General features: G+C 36.7%; 1 protein-coding gene across 1 annotated transcript; it reads right to left on the bottom strand.

Moving 5' to 3' along the window:
• Positions 1 to 2257: 2257 nt before the first annotated feature.
• Positions 2258 to 13932, bottom strand: RB195_000393 (uncharacterized protein; the record flags this gene model as incomplete). Its single annotated transcript, XM_064196711.1, has 16 exons — positions 2258 to 2365; positions 3239 to 3342; positions 3405 to 3495; positions 3621 to 3718; positions 3826 to 3967; positions 5370 to 5519; positions 6381 to 6524; positions 6635 to 6757; positions 7997 to 8064; positions 8408 to 8500; positions 8555 to 8626; positions 9406 to 9499; positions 9697 to 9801; positions 9861 to 9967; positions 10929 to 11070; positions 13858 to 13932. 16 exons carry the CDS (start codon positions 13930 to 13932, stop codon positions 2258 to 2260), a joined length of 1716 nt encoding a protein of 571 aa, XP_064052592.1.
• Between the last annotated feature and the right edge of the window lie 241 nt (positions 13933 to 14173).

The raw sequence follows: 14173 nt of genomic DNA, 5'->3' as shown, positions 1-14173 counted from the left end.
ATCGAGTGCTTAGCTTATATAATAACTTGCTGGGGCTAGCCGATGTGCCAAGTCAGTGTTTTATCCTCGCGAACAAGTCCGGCACCAAGTTATCGACCCTGGAGGGATGAAGGGCTTGGTTGACGGTTTTGAACCACCGATCGATCGTGCAGTCACAGCCGGAACCTCTTACCGACTACGCTATGTACATCCGCTCCGCTCTGTAACTCTCCAAGAAGATTAACGAATTTACTTTTTATTTTTACTTTGACTACCAGATCAGGTTCGCGGATTGTTTACAACGTTTAATGTGTTGATCATGTTGGAAACGGATTTTACATCGATACACAGAACTCTGAACGTATTTCTTTCTCATCGGATATTAATTGTTCCCCTGGATTCCGAAAATACTAAAGCATGGGGCTGCATGAGAGCTTTGACAGTGTGCTGTGAAACATTTAGAATGAAATTTTGCTGAGATCTTGTACCTAAGGGCTAGTCACCTATAGATACATGCTTCTGAACCTCTATTCTGTCTAATCACGACCTCTGAGGGCTCTATTACTGGATGTACCACCATAGTTATCGAATGCGAATCCGCGTTAACCGTTTCCAGGAGCTAAATTAATCAAAAATTAAACTAAAATCACCCAAAATTACACATTCTCCCGCTTTTTTTTCAAATTTATCGATTAGTTATAGAGCAAACGATTCCTTACGAGTGTAAGTAACACAAACAAAGTTTTCGCTTAAAAAAGTCGACCCGTTGGCGTACCATGAAAAGATTAATCAATGCTTAGCACTTATTCTTTTCTATCTTTTCTTAGATTAATTCAAAAAAAAATTAAGGAAAACCTTCTAAATATGAGTATTGATTTCGAGGTAAGAACGATCGTGCGCAACGCAACTGTACCTATTCGTATGTTTCTTGCAAAGTTAGTCCATACGGAATATGCAGATGTTTTAAAAAAAATACTATTTGCTGGGTATTAAATATTACTGTGTTCAGAAAGCAGTAAGACTTCAAATTTCAAATAAAAAAAGTATATTATTCTTTAAAATTTACTTCATCTTCTTCGAAGTACTCCTTTTCGGCAGCAATACACTTATATCAACGCTTCTTCTAATCTTCGAAACATTTGTTATACTCGATTTCCAGGATGGCTTTGAGCGCCTTTTTCGATGCCGCTTTTATAGCCTAAGATTGAACTTTTTTTTAAATTGTTAATAAGTTGGCTCACTCAGTTCGAAGCTAATCTAGTAACTCAACTGATATCCGTATACTGGAAAAATTGTGAAATAAATAGACAGAAAAGAGTCGATATCCTACACAACTCTAGATTTTCGGTTTTTTTTTTCTAAATTCAGATTTATTGATTTAGAGCTCTAGATTTTTAAGGATTTTTTGGCTGACTAAGGGATGTTCTTCGTTAGAACGTAATCGTGTCGAAGCTGAGGAGTCAAAACAATAACCGCGAAGTGATTCTTCTGTTTCGGGAACAGCCTGAAGTCAAACGGAGCCAAATCCGGTCAATGGATCGTTTCCAGAACGACAAGAGCGGAATTTTGTTTTAAGGAAAAGTCGCAAACAGCCAAAGAAATGTGCGACGGTGCTTCGAAAAATGAACTTTCAGAAGTCAATGTCAGGCGTAATTCATTAACAACTGACGTTTCTGTCATGAAATTTGACACAGATGTCAGTAAACGTTGTGGCAATCGTCAAGCAACTGTCAAATTTTATGTTCATGGAGCGTCAGTTGCTAATGAGTTGCTTTACAATAAGAAAAAAAAGAATTATGCACTTGGATAAATCTGGGAGTCCTAAATTAAAAAGTCTTACTAGTTTTGATTACAGTAGTATTATTTTTTAATCACTGTAGCATTTTTATTTATCAGTATTAATATTAAACAACAACAATTCAACAGTAGCTGTCTTAACTCAATTAACCTCAATCTGTAGTAGAGTTCCGTATAATGTTTATATGAAGTAAACCACGAACAAATCATGAGAAAATAGAAAAAAAGAAAGAAGAGAAGGACAAAAAAGAAATAATAAAAATAGAAGACTAGAAAAATTAATTTATTCATGGTACGTATCGCTGATGCAAATTATGTTTCCGTATTGATATGCGATTCAACAAGAATCTGAAGCTTCTCGCTAGAAAAGCGAGTTTCAAGAGTTCACTTTGGTACAGGAAGCTGAGTGTGGAATTTCTCCACACGGGAGCCACTCCCTGTAGATTTTCCCATTACATAACTGGTAATAAAGTCCAGAAAATTATTTGCGTTCAACGGCGACTTCGATGTCACGAAGAATACGTAGGACGAGCTCTTCTTTGTATGGTGGCGCTGCTACCTGGACGTTGACAGGAAAACCGATGCAATCCTGAACAATAACAAATAGGAAGATCTTATCTTCTTTTAATTATTTTATTTTTGTTCTTTTTTTTGTTAATTTTGTTTTTGACTTTGTTTGTTCTTGTTTTGAATAATTTTCGTTTTTATTTTCTTTCTAATTTTTAGAATTAAATTTTTTAAAAAAATTTAGAACTCTGACGAAAGTGCGGCTCAATGGTCAACTTCCCAACAGTTATTTTTCCATGGTTTCCCTTTTTTTACAAGTTTTTGTACATAATGAATTTATTATTTACTATTATTATTTCCCCGTTTAAATATAACTCGTGAAAGTCGATCGGCGCCAGATACGAAAAAAGAGCGCGCTGTCAAGGAATTGAAAACAGTGATTCAGTCAATTATTATTAAATAATTATTTTCAGGCTCCCCTTTAAAAAGGGTCAAAAACACGTCTTTCATTTCCTTATTAAAAACTAGAGGTTTAGATGAGGAAATTCTTAGAAATTCTCGAGGTTCAGCGGGTCACTGTTCAGACAATTCTCCAGAAACTAAAAATCGATCGAGTTTTCACTCTTCTACAATAAATTCATTTAGACTATATTTTAATTTAGACCATAACCGAAATTAGAACGGATCCATACAGAAATTTTTTTTTCCAAAAAAAATCTGATCATAATTTGGCATTGGAATACAAATAGGAATAAACGTTTTAGAACAAGGAAAATTCTGGACTTTCTAATAAACCAAGACAGAAACCTTAGAAATCTTTTTCTATCCTGAAATGTACAACAAATTTAGGCGCAAATTTTAGTGTAGATTAGAACAGAGGGATTCTTATGCCTTACCCGTTTCTCTCGTATTTTAATTGAGCAACAAATTAAAAAAACAACAACAAATACAAAACCTTGCATGCGTCCTTTGCCAGTCTGTACCACGGATCAGTTTCTGGATATTCCTCTTTCAATTTTCGATTATCCTCTGTGGTCACCTCCGTAACCTTAACCACTCCTAAAGTAGCGAATCAGTTAGCTGGGAGGGAAAAGACTCAGAATATCGTCAGAGACTCTCACCTGCACCAAAATCAAGTAAATTAAAAATGGCCGTGTAACAGCAAGCGGCAAAAAGTTTAGCCGGAATATGATGTTTCGGAGCGGTCATCACCTGGTAATTATTCATGATTGAGTTTACAAAGTGTATTTGTTGATTTTTTTTTAATAGAAATAAAATTATTTCTAAATCCCATTCATTCTAGTTTAAAATGAATGGCATTTCAAGGATAGGATCACCTGTGGTGGGCAAAGAACCGCATCTATTCCTTGCTCCTGCATAAGTTCCACGAAATCTCCTCGATAATCCTCAATCTCTGCATACGTTTCGCGTAATTCTGCATTTGAAAAATTTTATTTCATATTTTTCAATTTTTTCCCTTTAAATTTTAAAACGATACAATCTCAAATCCTCGAAATTTCCCTAGCCATCTACTTCACTTACCACTAGTGTTGAGGGCCAACGAGTGCATCATGTTGGCAAAGCGTGGAAAGAAGTACTCGATGGGGTAAGCGAAAAGTCGTTGTATCCATATAGGTATCATAAGAATAACGAATTGTCCGTACAGAGACGGATCGATGATATCCTAAAACATGAAACAGTTCAACATGGCCAAAAACTACTCTCAGATTCGAAAAAAACTCGATGAACTCAGAAAATAGAACATATTTTTCACATCCAAGAAACTTGTCGGAGGTTAGTTCGGTGTTACGGAGTCAAACGGTAGCGTTACATAGAGATAGAGATTTATATAGGGAGATAACTTGAAGAACACTTAAAGGCATCACCCCACGAATCTGAGGTCGTACGGATTTCAGGTGGAGTATTCGTGTAAGGGATTGTAAATTATGGAGAGGTGGATGATTCCGTCCATTTCTTCCTAACTGCCGTAAAAACGGCCCGGAAAATGCGGCACGTGCCCAAGGCTAACGCGCTCCAATCGTACTTCCTGTAGAAAATAGCGTGCCGGGACGCCCGGAGCCGTATCTTTCGGGGCGTTTTTCTACGGCAGTTAGGAAGAAATGGACGGAATCACCCTCCTCTCCTTAATCTACGATCCCGTATACGAATACTCCACTTGAAATCCGTACCACCTCAGAATCGTGTGGTGATGCCTTTAAGCAAATGCACCACATGGGACCTATTTGGCATGGAATTTATCTATTTACTTATTTATTTGTTTGATGATACGCATAGGGGTGTCATAAAGCAGAAACAAGAACGAAGGGAGCTCACAAGAAATCCGTCTACCCTATATACCGCAAGGTCAGACAAATTCAAGCAAATTGTGGATTGGGTCGATAGGTTATTCTTCCGCTACAGTAGGTGAAAAATTGACAATTGACAAAATGCTAAAAGGAACTTTTTGACGTATTGTGAGCCAGCCCACCTGGTCCTATCAAAAATGGATGGTGATGTTCATAAGGTGATTAAAATCCTTTGATTATCTCTCGATTATCTTTGTAGCGGTGTCATTCTTGGAAAATAGTTTAAAGGCATCAGCCCGAAGCTGGGGTGGTACCGATTTCAGGGGGGTAATGCCCATACGGGGTCTTAGATTATGAGAAGGAAGGTGATTCCGTCCATTTCTTCCTAACTGCCGTAAAAATGGCCCAGAAGTTGCGGTGCGTATACAAGGCTGGCGCGCTCCAATCGAACTCCTCGTAGAAAATAGCGCCCCGAAACGCTCGAAGCCGTACCTTACGGCCCGTTTTTCAAGGCAATTAGGAAGAAATAGACAAAATCACCCAATAATCTACGACCCCGTATAGGCATAACCCACCTGAAACCCGCACCATCGCAGATTCGTGGAGTAATACCTTTAACTACAGCATTTCACAAATTTTACGATGTACGCGTCTCTGTGGGACAATATAGAGTTTGGGTTGTAGATTACAAATATGTTACTATTGAACTTATAGGAGTTTTTCTCTCTCCTAGAATTAAAAGAACATTTCCTGGGTAAACTTCCAGCTCAGCAAACTCACATTCAACAATTTTCTCGAAAGAAATTTCCCTCCATCAACGCAAACCGCTCTGATGAAGTGACGCATCACTCGCGGAATATTGGGTGGATGGAAAGGTATCAGGGTGTGACCGGCCGCTTCCAAATGATCTTTTGCTTCGAGAACGGCACGCTGAAATTCGACATATTTAAATACTTTTGGAAATGCAAATGAAGAATGTTGTTTACGACACAGTATTTAAATTGCTTATGAACATAACACGTAACTTTCCGGCTCACCGTTGAAGGTACAGCGGGGATTTTCTCTCGTACTCCCGCTACTTTAGGTTTCCAGTAGGTCTAAGAGTACGTGCGCAAGGCTTATCACGTAGATATTACAAAAGGAAAGAAATCTCATGGTGAAATAAAGTGACGGACTTAAATTCTTAGATTTAAATTTACTGACCAAAATACAAAAAGATTTACTCACCAAGACGAGTCAAAGTAAAATATTGGTGAAACAACCTCAATGAAAATGAATAAATAGTATGACTCTCTTAAAACACAGATTCAACAACTCTTCTACTGTAAATAATGAATAAACGAGGTTTCCAGTGACTTTCTCATGATCTGCGCAGAGGTTTATAAAATCTTTGATTACAAAATTATCTTTTATATCAGGTACCTATTTTGCCAGTTTAAGGATAAAGGATAAAGTGTCCGGCGCTAATTAATCCAATTGGGATGCGCCATCGTGTTCTCTTCTCAGGATCGTTTAATGTTTACGGAGCTTTTGAGGTTAACGTTTTGTGGTTCACGGTTTTGTCCAGCCTATACAATGATTTGTGGGGATCCGCCAATGTATGAAGTCAGTGTTTTTATGCTCCCAGACAATCTGCCACCAATTTATCGAGGCCGAAGAGGTGAGGGACTTGGTTGGCACGAGAGCGGTTTCGAACCAGCGATTGAACGTGCACTTGTAGCGGATCCTCTTACCGACTGCGCTACACTCTCCCTTTTACCAGTTCTTCTATTTAATTAAATTTTTTTAGACCTGTATTGCCGGAATTGGAGTGAACCATCCGTCATCGATATAATAACCAATGCGATACTTTTTGCCTTCCGCATACATTTCGTTATTCCAGAGCACCGGTGGCACGTATGGATCCTGTTGAGATGTGAAGTCATCTCGCCAAACCTAAAATATGATAAGCAATCACCAAGAGACCAATATTTTGATCGGTAGAAGCAAATAATCCAAGAAAAAAAAATGCAAATGAAAAAGAAAATAGAAAAAAAATCGAATACCTCCTTCAAAAAGTCGACAATAGTTTGAATGTCCTTGGCCATGGGTCCATCATTAGAGTTGATAAGCGGACGGCCTGGGATCGAACCGCACACTCCTCGATGAGAGAATCGTAGATGAGAAGGCTGAAGGGTAGAAATAAATGCTAAGGGAAGAAAAAAAGCATTACTCAAGTAGCATCGTCAGTTTATATCACAATTTCTTCCCTCATGAGGAATAAATCAAGTTAAATGATTAAGTGGTACCTTCAAATAAGAAGAATGGTTGGCATGAAGACGCCTAGGGGACGTGTCCTAATTTCTGGAGTAGATTAGGGACCATTAAGTTAGTATCAAGGAATGTACGTTGCAAGGACGTAGTCTGTGGAACAAAATGTTCTCGGAATATGTAGATTGTTACTTTTTCATGGATGTGTTTCCTACCTCGACAGGAAGGAAATACTGGTACAATTATGAATTAAAAGATTTGAAACAGCCGCTCAACATGGTCCAGACATAGCCTTATGTGAAAATGTATAAAAGTACCAATTCCATTACATTACGAGAAAAATCAATGCTTCCAAACGAAACGTTTAATAATCCTAAAGCTTGAAATATACCTCTCTTAAAAGAATATGAATTTTAAGGAATCAATAAAGTCGACGAGAGAGCATCCGGATGTGAAGTACATTTTTTGTGATTTTTTTCTAAAATTTTCTCATTACAGTAACAGAACTTATCGGCCGACCTCTAACTAAGAGCACTAAACACCCATAAATCCGAGCCGAAGCATTTCCGGATAACGCGGTCTCCAACATTTCGCCCTTCCCACTCACATCAATCAATGTTCTCCCATAGAACAGGAGTCTCAATCCTTGTATGTTTTAATATTAGGTTGAAACAGAAAAAATGGTGTTTTTTAATTAAAACTCGCAGAGAAAAAAGTCCTTATGTTTCGTTATGTTACTGGTAATTTTACAAGGTATTTCTTTTTCGACAAGACAGTGTTTCTAGTTTCTTTTTATGCTGATTTGATTTTTTCTTAATTTTCATGTCAATAAATATAATTCCGAGATCCACCGGAAGTCAGAGTATTTTTGCACAAAATTTTAAATTCGAATCTGACATGTGTTTTATACCAAGCAAAAACCAGAGAAGATGGATTTTTCCGCTTTTTGAACTGTACACATTTTCTGGATCTTTTGCAAAATAACCTAACTATGACTCAGTCACTAAGTAGTTCTTATAGGTAGAAGTAAGATCCTAGAGTGATGTTGCTGCCTAGGATTGTTGCCCGACTGAAAACAAACCTGATTGTTGACAATAGATAGTGGATTATGAGAAAAGTTGGATAACAGGGGATACGGTGCTCTACGGAAAAATTACCTTAATCCCTGCTGTTCCTGTGAAATGGCATGGGATTCGAATAGAACCTCCAACATCACCGCCAATACCTAAAAGTTGCGGAATTTACTTGATTTTTCTCTTGTTTTCTGGAAAAGTCGTGATGGATTTTTGTGGACGTTGCTAGCGGTAGTGAATATCACTTGATTTCGTGTTTTCGCTTGGCGATGATGCGACAATGGAAGAATTACCGTTTAGTTCCGAATTTTTGCAGAAAAAAAAACGAAAAGAAATAGATTTTTTCGAGTTTTTCTTTTTGTTTTACTCATGCACAATTTGGTTAGTATTATTCTGAGAATTCTTGAACTTTTAAGAATTCTGTTTTCAGATCACAAATATTTCCTTTTTGGCAAACGTCTGCTTTATCCACCACGAATTCCTTAATCAACGCACCAATGATCGAACCACCAGCGCTGATAATTGCTGATTCGCCTCCGGAAGAACCGCCAGGAGTGCGTGTCTTGTCCAGTGGATTCGTTGTAGTTCCTTAAAAACCAGATCTCAAAGGATAATATTAGCGACAGGTACACTGACACTTACCATAAACAGGATTCGAACAACTGTAGGATAGCAATGATTGTGGAACGTTGGTTTGAACGTATGGAATCATACCTGAAAAGGGAATGAATGGATTTTTTTCCTCAAAATTTCGATAAGCATAAAGGACTGTAGCCGCTGATGTGCTCCTGAAGCGCACCAAGACATTACTCCAATTTCTATGACAATTCTTGGATTTTAATTAAAATTGAATTTCCTTCCTTTAAATTTGAGCTTAGCCATGGCACATTGGTAACACTTTCATTATGAACAGAAACAAAAAGCGGATCCCTCTAATCCAGAAATCGGGTTCTCGAACCAGAAAACAATTAAGAAAAGAAAATAAAAATTTCCAAGAAAATCTCTTCACATTTCTTCGAATATTTGTCGATTTTTTGGTGGTTCTATGACACAGTCTGCCTTTACGCAAGCGATAGTTAGAGGAACTCCCGTCTGAAAAAAAAAACCGCACAGACTATCCTTCTGCGCTAAGGATGCGCTCCTACATCTGCATCTGGTTGATCGTTGCATGGTTCTGCAGTACCCTGTATGTACTACATACGTACCCGATTTATATACTTATTTGTTTATATTAAAAACAAATTTGAGGGGCCGCATCTAACACCGAAAATGGAATGAAAAGATTTTTTACAAGTTTCGATAGGCCCAAAGGGGTGCGGCTCCTGAAAAGGCATACGCAAGAAAGCACCGTTCTTTCACGATGTCCACCATGTCTAGAGCGTTTATTTTATGCTCTTTCTATATGTGCATAAAAATTATAATTCATTTCCCTTCTTCTAAAATAAATACTTTCCAAGAATTGAGATTTGAAATTGAAAGTCAAAGTTACAAACCTAACACTTTGATCTGTTGTACTAACACCGAATCGGTCTTAGTGAGAGCATTCACATCCTGAACAAATCCACGGGTCTGATCGTAACCCTCAAGCTGAAAACTTCAGCATTATCGATTGATTAAGATCGTCAAAAAGCAGTGTTAGAGTAGTGATGCTACAGTTGTGTGAGCCTGTGCACGTGTTTATGTGTGCACGCACGTACTTACTGTACTTATTACTGTATATGTAAATATATGTAGGTTTTTCTGTATGCGGATTTTTTGAATAACAGTGATAGTATGAAGGTTACCGGAACACATTCTTTCAGGCTGATTGGAATCCCAAAGAATGGTGGCTTCACAAATCCGGGCACCTTCGCTTTCGTATCCCATTCATTCGCCCAATACTCGGCCTCCTGGAAAATACGACGCTCTTTCCATGATTCTGACATACCAGAAAAACTTTTGAACATACTTTGATGAACATTGTAACACAATTGGTCTCCTTCTGCGCCTTCAGAGCTTTCCATTGGTACGTTCTCAGAACGTCCACGCACGAAACTGTTCCTGATTGGAGGTTTTCTAAAAATATATTGTTGTTCAATTGTTCTCATAAGTCTTAGTCGTTGCTCATACTCCATCATCGTCCTAAAATCAAATAAAATTTCTGTAGTATTTCATTTAAAAAAAATTTGAAAGATTTCTTAAAAGTCGCGAAATCGCACGACAGATTAACCTCAATTTCGTTCGATTATCATTTTTATTATTAGGCCTTTTTTCGACGTCGTTAGAATATTTAACGAAATCCGCTCCGGAAATGATAAAAAGGTGAAAGTGTTAAAATTACAAGAATTCATCTGACGATTCCATCTGACATTAAAATCTACTACCTCAAACCGAAAAATTATAAGGAAAAATTTTATAGGAGAATAAACGATAAGGAGAGTATGAGTAATGCTAACTTATAGAAAAGAATTCTGAAACGCCTCAATGCAGCTCCGGAATCTATGCATGGTTGGCACTAGGGCGCTTTCGAACCGTCGACCGTGTGGCTACAACGGACCTCTAACCGATTGCGCCACACCCGTCCATAAATCATTTAAAGGCAATCAGGAAAATGATGTTGTGTTCAGAACTGACGGAAAATACAGAGTTCGGGATGTAGAGTACAAATATGAGTGTAACTTCTCTTATTCCCTCCTAATCGTCCTGAAAAACGGCGGCGTGAGAAACTGTGTTTGTTTCTACGTAGGAAATTAAACCGCTTCATCTTTGTGCACGCACCGCCTCCACAAGCGAACGGTGGAAGATTAATTAGCAGTCCTTAGCAGCTTATTTAAGTGAAACTTATGAATAGGATGCTGAGGACACCGCTGCATGTGCAAGGGTTCTAACGTATCTCGCAGGAACTATTATAGTTCCCAGGGCGGTTTTTTGGGACTACTGGGAGAATTGAGTGGCACTACCCCCGTTTTTGCCAATTCCGCGACATGCTGCCTTTAAAGTGATTTCTTTGAATATGAATGTTGATAAAAAAAATAACCTCTGAGTTGTTGAAAGCTCCACGAGTCTATCTTTTGCCTCAACTCCGAATCGAGTAAAGCGGAGGATTTCTGTGCTGCGTCGCTGGATGCATCACGTTCCTGTCGACGTTTTTTCACAATTTCACTTAGCTCCTGTTGCCTCTGAAAAAAAAAAACCCTGAGAATACCTTTGAAACGCACCCGAGATTTTTTTCTAACGTGAACGGTAAGGATATATATATATATATATATTTAAATATATATATATATATATATATATATATATATATATATATATATAGCTCTATTGATTGTCACTTCGAGAGGGCGTAAACAGTCCAAATAAAGATTTTAATTCTTTTTTAAATCTTTTTTTCTTCCTTTTCGGTTTTTTATTTACGAGTTTTCCTTTATTTTGTTTACTTTCTCTTAAGAAATATTTGAAAACTTTAATAGTAAGTCAGTTTATAATTACTCAAAGTAATTAGAGTTCAGCTAAAGTTCGTAAGGGAAAATATTGGAAAATTACAATATCAGATCGCTGGTTTTTTTAACCAGTGCTAATAAACAATAATAATGAATAATAGCAATAAACAATCGTGCCGAGAGCATAAGCTACTAAGCCACCAAGGCCGGAATTGTATAAGGAACTGATCTTCGCTCGTTTGTCTTCTTTTCATTTATCTTTTAACATAGTATTTACTGGATTTTTTTTTTGTATTTGTCCTCCCGGAACCTTTTTGGCATGTCAATGAGCATAACAAATAAGTAAATGACAGCGAAAAATACGAAAATAAATAATAAGAAGAAGAAAATACGAAAATAAATAAATAATAAGAAAAAAAGGAGACGTCAGATCATGGAAAACATAAAAATATTCCGCTGTCCAAAATGTTCCCCACAAAACTTTTTCCTCTTGAGGTACATACATGGAGGCAAGACAAGGTCATATAACGAGGCACAGCGTCAGCAATGACCTTCTTTCTAATCAATTGCTGGTGTCTCAACTACTTAGAGTGAGAATTCAAAATGAAGCGAAAGAAAAATGCTGAATAAATTAAAATAAATAAATAAAATAAAATGATAGCAAACGAAAAAAATACTGAGTAGTTCCGTTAAATTTTTACATTTGTTTAAGTTAAAAATGAACGGAAGGAGGAGAACCATCTTTTTCTATCACTCACTTTCTTTCGATAACAACCATGGGAAGCAATCAATGGTGGGTAGATCATGAAAATAAAGATAAAAGCTAAAATTTAGAAGAAAAAATGGGCCGTTCTGCCTCTTCCTAGACGATCCACTTTTAGATTAGTATCCTTTGATTCCTCCCAGTAAAGAAATGAGGCCGATCCAAAATCAAATATGTAGTAGTATGTAATAGCGCGAAAATGGAATGATCAATAAATGGAACAAAAAAAAGAGACGAAGAAAATGCGCTGAAACCAAAAAAAAAAACAGGAAAATAAAAATGAGAGGCAGCAAGAAAAGGTTGCAATTCGGTTTGGTTAGTAGATAGTAGTATGAAGGAAATAATCGCTCTCGTAGTGTTTCCCTCTGTACGTTTTTTTCTAAGTGAAAGTTTTATTGTGGTGATTAAAATTTATTTGAAAAAGTGTAAATATAAATCCTGTCTATAACTACTCAATTTTTCAACGTAGAAATCATTTCAGAAATTATTGACTAGAAAAATTTGTTTACTGTAGGTAACGTGGTTGAACACCTTCACCACCACCCCCATTCCTTTACTACAACACCTGATATTGAAAAAATGGTTAGTGAAAGAATCTTGGTAATCACGAAGACAATATTAATGAAACCACACATTCCGCCTCTACTACGCCAGTGTCTGAAACTCGTTATCCGAAAAAAAATTAAAGACCTAGCTACATATTGAAAAAAAATCATAATAATATAGGAAGGACAACGTTGGGGAATATACTATTGATCAGTTTGAAACAATGTTTTAGTTTAAAAACTTTCAAAAAAAAATAAAGCAATCGGTAAAAATAAATGAATCAAGTATGAAATTGATGGTCGATTTTTTTCGAGGTCTGGCTAGTCGATCTGTCATCGATCAGTGAGCCGACTCTTTCGCCTGAATAATTACGAAGAGGCACTGATCAAAAATGGAATACATCCTTTGGAGTACTGTAGTTTCATTTTTATAACATTTTTTGTTGTTGGAAAATTAGTAATAACTTTCCGAACAATATAATAGGATTAATGGTTTAGTTTTGTCGTCTGAGTTCCAGAAACTTTTGAAAAAATAGATCTCATTTTCCACTAATATGGAGTCCAGATTTAGTAAACACTGCATGTCGAGTTTCTTCTGCTCTATTATATGTAATGTATGCAAAACAAAATTTTTGAAGTCGAACTTTTTGTACTATTCTAAAAATCCATAGATTTTATCTTATCACTGATGAAAAATAGGAAGTAATTCTCTGGATTATTGGTTCTCTGGATCCTTTGGATTAAGAATCCTCTGGATTATTGGTTACCTTGATCTTTGTGACACTTTTTTTGTTGCGATAATAACAAATAAATGACACTTCCCAAACAACAATAACTTTCTAATTTTTCTATCAAAATTTTGAAATTTTTAAAAAACTAATGAGATTCTACTACATACTGTAAAAATTCTTGCAGAAATAATTGACAATGGTCCCCTCTATAAACATCGAATCACTAACAAAATGGATTCACTCAAAACGACAGCGATGATCAATCAATGCAATCCGATCAATATAGCGGAAACTGATGTTTCCCAGAACGATACACGAACATATGTACATTGTTTGCTGAGGATTTTATGAGTGCTGCAAGAATCAAGCGCTCCTATCAATCAAAATATAGGGAAAAACAACAAGCTAAAAAAAATAAATAACAAAAAAGCCAAATAGAATTTGTAGAAATGGAAAAAATAAGAAAAAAAAGAATGAGACCCACCTGTTGTCTTCGTATATACAAATAGTATAGATAGCTAACGATTCCCAGAAGAAAGACGATGACCAGGAAAAACATCGTCTAAACATATGGTGCATTCAGCAAAAAACTGCATTTGTACAGTGGTGGCATACGCGAATACGACGAGTCCACGCTCATAATCAAATCGATCCGATAAACGTGTGGTGGTGGTCGAGGATGGCGAGAATGGGGTGAACGACTATTTCCTACATTTATTTCTATATTTTCAAAGTGAGAAAAGATCAGAGTCGTGAGAAAATCGTGATTTTCGAGCGATAACGAACTCTTTTATTTATTT

The sequence above is a fragment of the Necator americanus genome, chromosome IV (assembly GCF_031761385.1).
Source record: "Necator americanus strain Aroian chromosome IV, whole genome shotgun sequence".
Taxonomy (NCBI): Eukaryota; Metazoa; Nematoda; class Chromadorea; order Rhabditida; family Ancylostomatidae; genus Necator; species Necator americanus.
Note: the sequence above shows the minus strand (reverse complement) of the source record. Positions and strands in the feature narration are given on the sequence as shown.